This window comes from Octodon degus, unplaced genomic scaffold (assembly GCF_000260255.1).
Source record: "Octodon degus isolate 3935 unplaced genomic scaffold, OctDeg1.0 scaffold00134, whole genome shotgun sequence".
Taxonomy (NCBI): Eukaryota; Metazoa; Chordata; class Mammalia; order Rodentia; family Octodontidae; genus Octodon; species Octodon degus.
Window position 1 is genome coordinate 3,804,878 of NW_004524710.1, and position 7,769 is coordinate 3,812,646.

Here is a 7,769-nt window from a genome sequence, read left to right on the forward strand (position 1 = left end):
TTTTTTTTTTTTTTTTACCAGCTACAAAAAAACATATAGCAAAGGTGCCCTCTTCCTTAGGGTTCATTTTTAAGAGAGTAACCCCCTTTACATTCCCAAGACTGTTAGACAGCCTTACTCATTCAAATAAGATGCTGCTCAGGCACCAGAACCAAAACGAAGCCTGTGCTCACTGACGCTTCACTGCCATCTGCCTGTGGTGCTAAGCGGGCTCTAAGCCCTTAATGAAGTCAGCGTCAGTGCTAAGCTGGAGCGCCTCTGGGTCTTAGAAAAAGCAAAAGGAACCAAAGGCCAGAGGCTGACTGCAGAACCCTGAAGATTCATGGTTGGTATCTGAATACTTGAGAATGGCAGAGAACTAATGCTAAAGAACAGCAAGCCACCAGCTTCCTGCCTTGCACCTTCTGCAGGCTGATCACCATCACCGTTCTGTGACACACATGACCCTTCCATTACCTCAGGGGTCAAAGTGCTGTCACCGCACCACCTCCAGTTGTTTAAAACAGAAGCATGCTCAGTGCCCAGCACTGTGGAAAAGCTGCTGCCAAGCAGAGCCAGGCTGCATGACCAGACACCTATTTTAGTGCTTCCCGTTGTGGTCTCTTCTGAGTTCCTCCTCTACAGTCATGACACTGCTGGTTCTTTGAATTCTAGCTTCCTTCAAGTGACTTCTGGGTCTGTGGGAGGAAGTCCAGTCTCACCAAAATGTTGTTTCCCTTCAACCTCAGATTTCAGCTCTGGATGCCCAGGGAGTGACGGTGGAGGGTCCTGTCCCCATCATCATAGAAGTGAAAGATATCAACGACAATCGCCCCATGTTTTCCCAGGCAAAGTACGAAGGCTCAGTGAGGCAGAACTCTCGTCCAGGTGAGAGCGGGGCCTGGAGATGTGTGTGGAGAACACTGGGGCATCACAGGTGGTGGGGCTGGCTTTGTGTGGCCAGCAGCTTAGCTTATCACTTATTAAACCCCTACCAGCTTAAATTTTACAGTGATTTGCTTGGGGTTGCTTTATTATCTCCATGGTTGTAGGCCAGGGTTTCTCATGTTTGGTGCTGTTGATATGTTGGACCTGATAATCGTGCTTTGGTCAGGGCCTGTCCTGTGCATTGTAAGATATTTAGCAGCATCGCTATAAAAATTCTCTAGACACTGTCAAGTGTGCATATGTGGGAACCCTTGTTGTGTGGTTAACCTCAAAATACTTCAAGCTCTAGAACTTGCTAGAACCAACTGGAAAGGCGAGGCCACTCTCCCTATACAGGCAGAAACCTGCATTAGCACAGTCACTGCTCAGTCCTGTTGGTTTTCTTTTCTTGTATTCATCTCTCAGCTGTGGCTCATCCTTTCTGGGCGCTGAACTGACTTTCTAACCGTGGTTTCCACCAAAGCCCTTCATCAAGGCCCAAGTGCATATGGCAGGCATCTCTGAGGAGCATCACATCGCAACTACACAGAAGAAGAATAAAAATTAGACTTTCAAGTTCTTAGAAACACTCTTACCTATTGTCACCAACTCACCTTCAAATATTCCTGTGTGATACGCAATCTCTTCCTTTTTTCATTCTTCAGTGTCTGCAAATAATAATTCTGGAAACAATATTCCTTTCACTTTATTATGTGGACTAATTTTGCTGTCCCTGTCATTGTCCCTGTCATTGTTTGATTGCAAACCAAAGACTTTCACTCACAGACTCTGCTATGTAAAAATCCTCAAGGCCATACTTTTCCCCTCTTTACCAATAAAATGTTCTAGAGAAGCGGATCTCAAATATATTGGCCGTAGGACCCTGAAATTTTTTTCGAGTGTTGAAATGAAATTTTAGTTTCATGGGTTATGGCCAGTTATTTTCTGGTTAAAATAGTTAGGGTAGATATACAGCTACTTTCTCTTAATTCATTGAGAAAAAAGGTTTGTACTAACAGTGTTTGGGCAGGATATCATGTCTGCATCTTGTATTATGAATAACCACTACGAAGACAACAATGTACAATGTATTAATTATCGAATCTGTCCGACTAATTGGTTTTGAAACTGTCTCATTGCTGTTTGTTTCTCAATAAAAATAATTTAAAAAGTACAAAGTTGTGTTAGGTTTGTAAATCAAATTCTCAAACAGTATGGAAATAAACATCATGCCAATTCAAAAAAAATTAACAGTTTTTTTGGGGTTGGGGCGTACCCCTGATTTATGATGTTTGTGAATTTTCATCATATACAAACTCCCCCCATGCTTATTTCAACCTGCCAATGATACTAATAATCTACTCACAAAAATTTTTAAAATTGAAAGTTCGCTTCACTAGCTGATCCCCGTTCATCACTTGTTAGATGCATTACTATTAGAGATTTTTAAAAAACTTATTAAATCATATAAAAACACAAAGAAATATTACAATAAAAGCTATATTTTTCAAGACAAAATTAGTTTTGTAAAACCAATGCTGAGAAGAACATCATTGTTTGAATCTTTGCAAATTTAATGTCTAGATGAAGGGAAAACAATTGTGTTATTTCTGTGTCTACATTTATTCCTCTGCTATGTCATTTTTTGGTTGAAGTGATACCTGAATAAAAATTATTCTCACATAGGTATGTAGTTGGGAGAGATAGGAACATTTTATAAGTATTTTCAAATTGAGGTTCTTTTTTAAAAAGGATACCAAAACTTTAACACAAAACTACATTAAATTATCTTGTGCTTTGATGGAATCTTCTACATATCACTGTTTTTTTTTTTTAAATTTTGGGGCTGGTGAGATGGCTCAGTGGTCTAAAGCACCTACTTAGAACAAGCTAAACAAAGCACAGGGACCGCGGTTCAATCCCCCAGCACCACATGCCAGCCAGCCCGCCCCCTGGTGGGCTGAGCTGGCCACACACACACACACACACACACACACACATAAATAAATAAAATTAAAAAAAAATAAATTTTATAGACACCTTGAAATAGACTTAGAGACCCCTAGAGGTCTTTTGACCATACTTTGAGAAGCTGCCTTCTAGGGGTAGGAAGAAGAAGAAAGATTCATTTTTTACTGATGTGAATCCATGGCATCTTCCCCCATTGGATCTCTGCTTCTTAAAGGCAAAAGTGGTTCTTGTTGGTCTGGCTTTCAACTATCTTTTTTGCTTTGTTTTGTTTTCTGTGTCTGTTTTGCTGAACAGGAAAGCCTTTCATGTCTGTCAATGCTACAGACCTGGATGATCCAGCCACTCCTAACGGCCAGCTTTTTTATCAAATCGTCATCCAGCTCCCCAAGGTCGACGATGTTATGTACTTTCAGATCAACAACAAAACAGGAGAAATATCACTTACCCTACAAGGTAAGCTAAGAGATTCAAATGCAATCAGCTGGAGAAAGGGAACAGGCCTGAAGCACGCAGAGACATTTTCTTTCCTCCTGTTTCCTGTAGGGGCAAGGGAACTGGATCCTGTGAAGAATCCTTCATATAGTCTGGTGGTCTCAGTAAAGGACATGGGAGGCCAGAGTGAGAACTCCTTCAGTGACACTACATCTGTGGATATTACAGTGAAGGAGAATATTTGGAAAGCCCCAGACCCTGTGGAGATTATGGAAAACTCAACTGATCCTCACCCCGTGAAAATCACTCAGGTAGTGCCCAGCTGGCACATGGAACTTACTAGAGCGCCTCACTTGGTAGACTCCTAACCTCATGTTCTTCACAAATGCTTTTGTATTGTGTCACATAATTATAAAGCAAATGAAACAGTCTCTGGCCCTGAGACTCTGGAGTTCATCCTTCTGGGAAGAAAATTTGATTCAGATCCATATTTGAACTTTCAGAGAGAATTTCTCCCACACTCACCTAGAAAGTAGATGCCAAGGATGTTGGTAGTCCACTGTCGGTGGTGGAGGACATGGCTGTTTTAGTGAGACATCTATGGTACTCACATCTTATACAGGGTTTGAATTTAGCATTGCAAATGTTTTTAAAGAGCTGCTACTTAATCTTGTGGGGGTAGGTGGACCCAACCCACTCTTGCTATCAGAAGCTGTGAGACAGAGACAGAGAGAGGCCAAAGGAAGGAGAGTCATAGTGGGCAATCTTTCCCCTTGAGGAGTACACTATCCCATCTCCTGTACCTGCCTCTTTTTCATCCAAATGACCTTCCTTCCCCTCTGTGGACGGTACGCTTACCAGGAACCTCCCTACCTTAGCTTCTAGAAACCCAGCCCAGATCCTGCCAGCATCTGGTCTTTCTGGAAACTCAGGAGGATTCTTGTAATATGAACAGTGTAGGCCAGTATGAGAACCTGGATTTGGAAGCCCTGAACTGAAATCAAGTTCCCGTTACTTTAATAACTGAGAATAAATAATCTCACTGTTCTGACCCAAAATGTCTCATCAGGAAAATGGAGATTATGAGAGTTCTCAGAGTTATTGTGAAGAGCCATTGACATAGTATTTGGTAAAAGTAAATGAAAGTTATTAATTTTAGAAAGGACTCAGTTCATAGTTTCCTAAGATTTTTTTTAAAAATGATGCTATTGTTGCTAAAGAGCCTGGTGTGACCCATCCTATTACATCTATTGTCTGACCTAGAGAGACTTTCATTTAATGAATGTTGAGTTAGTGGATATTACATTTAGCCAAGAAAAAGAAAAAAAGAATAAAAGAGGAATTTTTGCTTTGGCAACTAAGAAAGCATGCCAGTACACAGTACCATGAGGATTTCAAAGTTAGATCCTGGATGAAACCCTTTTGTTCATTATTTAGAGTACCCTCAAAGAGATCTATAAATATTAGAAAGGACTCAACACATAGTTCTTGGAGTTGTCAAAGAAAAGGAATCCTGGGACCCACAGGGTCCTGAGGCTTGGAGCAAGGGCTTTCGGGGTTCATGGAGAATAGTGGTACAGCACAGCTCAGAGAGCAAGAGTGTAGGCTGGATTTTAGGACATGGCATGAGCTCACTTTAGAATTGGGAACAGAGTCTTAAGAGTGGACTTTGGGTGGTGCTTACATCACTGGCAAGGAACACAGTTTCCTCCTAGCCCAAGAGAATGGTTTCATGTGGAAATTTCAATAACACTAGGATCTTGGGCAAGTATTTAAGTTTTTGTGCCCTGGGTTCCTTATCTATAAAATCAAGATGCCAACAGCTTTCTATTTCATAGGACTGTTTTGAGATTAAATGAGATCCTAAAATTATTTAGCATTGTGTATGACAGAGTAATTCCTTCATGAGTATCATTTTTTTATGGCAGAACTGGGGACTGAACTCAGATGAGTATCATTATTAATAATGTTAAATATAGGCTTTTAATAGTTTAGAATATCAGGGAAGCCAGGGTCTGTCCAAAAAGTTGACTGGTCTTAATAAGTTTTTCCTTAAAAAAATTAGATTGATTTAAAGACAACTCTAGGAGTTTGCAGTTACTCTTCTCCCTGAAGACTGTAAGAATAAATATTTAGGGAGGACTGTGCCTTATTTACATAGCAGTTATCTTTAATCGCCTGGAGAAAAGTTTAAAATGTCTCTCACTGCTCTTACTCAGCTTGGGAAGCTTCTCGTTTGTCATGGCTGAGTCCTCAGATAATGCTAGCTAGCAAGTACACTTTGGTTCTTAACTTGATGTTTCATGAAGAAGCCTTTACAGTCATGCTTGTGAAAGAAAACAGCCCACAAAGCCTTTAGGGGTTGGTTCATAAAGAATTGCTTTAGAGAAGAAAAATTCTCTCTTTTGGTTTGCTTTTTTGCTTTTTTTAAACAACACACTGGTTTGCTTTTTTTAAACAACACACTTTTAAAAAAAATGTATTTAGTACAGGGTTGACAGGGTCTCACTATGTAGATGAGATTCAGTGATTCTCCTGTTTTCAGCCTCCCAAGTGCTGGGATTACAGTCACATGCCACCATGCTTGGTCTCAATCATTGTCTCAGCATGCCCCGGGGCAGTGCCAGCACAGCAGGCCAGGGATTGAATCCCTGGCCTGCTGTGCTCTGCCAAAGTGGGCTTTTTAATCCACTGAGCTATCTGGCCAGCCCTACAACACATTTTTAAAAAATGTCTTATTTTGAGTTGCTAATGAAAAATGTAACCCAGTTGTCAGAAGACACTGACATCCAAAGCCATTTGCAGTCAGGAACCAGGTCTCTCCCACACTTTGCCTTTCCTCACTCTTCGCTTGGGGCCTGCAGGTGCAGTGGAATGAGCCCGGCGCACACTATGCCTTGGTGGAAAAGGAGAAGCTTCCAAGGTTCCCCTTTTCAATTGACCAGAAGGGAGATATTTATGTGACTCAGCCCTTGGACCGAGAACAAAAGGATTCGGTAAGAAAAACAGGAAGCATTTCACAGGAGTAAGACAAAAGTCTTACCTACTTAGAGCTGACAGCAAATTCCATTTTACTTTAAAAAAAAAAAAATCTGTGTTCTGGATCCCACCATATTATTGGATCTCAAAGACATGATAATTTGATCATACAGTCACCAGGTTGAACTTCGTTTCCCATTTCCCAGTTCTAAGTAAACTGAAAATAAAGTGGGGCAGAGAATGATCTAGAAACAGGTACTTTCTCTGCCCTGTAAGGGGGACAATGAAGGAGACTTGTCTCAACTCTGACCTTCCTGTTGCAGTATGTTTTTTATGCAGTTGCAAAGGATGAGTATGGAAACCCACTTTCGTACCCCCTGCAAATCCATGTGAAAGTCCAAGATGTTAATGACAACCCACCGTCGTGTCCCTCTGCAGTGACTGTATTTGAGGTCCAGGAGAACGAAGTACTGGGTAAGAAAGGAGGGCTGTGAGTGCTATGTGGCTGTCATCCCTGTTCTAACTCTGTGGCTCCTGTCTCCTGTCCGTTGGCTGACCAATGGCAGTCAGTCGTCCAGCACAGTGATCGAATGTTCCGTGAAATCATGCAGGTAGAGCATCTTTGGTTCTGGCAGCATCTGGGCAGTGTTCTTGAATTGGAGCATTTATAACTACTACCACCACTAGTTGTCATGACTTCTGCTATTAACACCAGTATACCCTTTTTCATTATTGCTAGTACCATAATCATCCCACTATTATCCTGTATGCAACAGAGAGGCATTTCACTGGCAAAGCTTCCCTGTAAGTCATCTTATTTGACCTCTACTTAAACTAACTTCAAAGAGATAAGATGTGCTAAGTAAACACTAATTTCCATAAACAATAGTGATAGGGTTGCATTTGACCTTTGAGCCTGCCTAGTCACTAAGTCACTAGGAAGCAGATAACAATGCAAGAGGCTGGTGGATAAAGTCCCATCTATTTTTGTCTTTTTTTTCCTACTTAATATATATATGTATATCTTATTATAACTTCAAGTTTTGTCTCGGAACTTGCACAGCTACTATATAGCTTTTGTATATATCTGTATAGCTACTATAAGGACATTCTGATTCCTGGGAATCTTATGGCTTTCCTGGATTTGGAGCAACTCCTGCTTATTTCCCCTTTGAACTTGAGCCCTTTGATTAAGCTGGCTGGATTTCTTGAAAAGTTTTGGTTTATTGTGCCATATAAGTTTCTGAGGTCTATGAGCATAGCAGCCTCTTGTGCCTGGTGTCTCTAGGGGCCTTGCTCTCCTGGGGTGAGATCCTTTTATTTCTTGTGCACATTCTCATCATTTTCTGTTGACCTCTTTACTCTTCTTGCTACACACCTTTGACAAGGTAGCTCCTTTCCTGGTAGCTTGGTGCATGTGCCAGGAGTGTTCCCCCCTCCCCAGGAACATTCTTTTTCTTTGTGTTGTCAGGCTACTTTTT

The 7,769-nt window shown here is 41.2% G+C and overlaps 1 protein-coding gene across 1 annotated transcript in view; it reads left to right on the forward strand.

The window, feature by feature from the left end:
* The window catches only part of Cdh17 (cadherin 17), a 78,712-nt gene that overhangs the window by 37,789 nt on the left and 33,154 nt on the right, over positions 1 to 7,769 (forward strand). Inside the window, exons 4-8 of the mRNA XM_004641325.2 lie at positions 729 to 867; positions 3,172 to 3,330; positions 3,421 to 3,620; positions 6,174 to 6,305; positions 6,612 to 6,762. Of these exons, the coding sequence (XP_004641382.1) occupies positions 729 to 867; positions 3,172 to 3,330; positions 3,421 to 3,620; positions 6,174 to 6,305; positions 6,612 to 6,762 (781 nt within the window). The remainder of the gene's footprint in view (positions 1 to 728; positions 868 to 3,171; positions 3,331 to 3,420; positions 3,621 to 6,173; positions 6,306 to 6,611; positions 6,763 to 7,769) is intronic.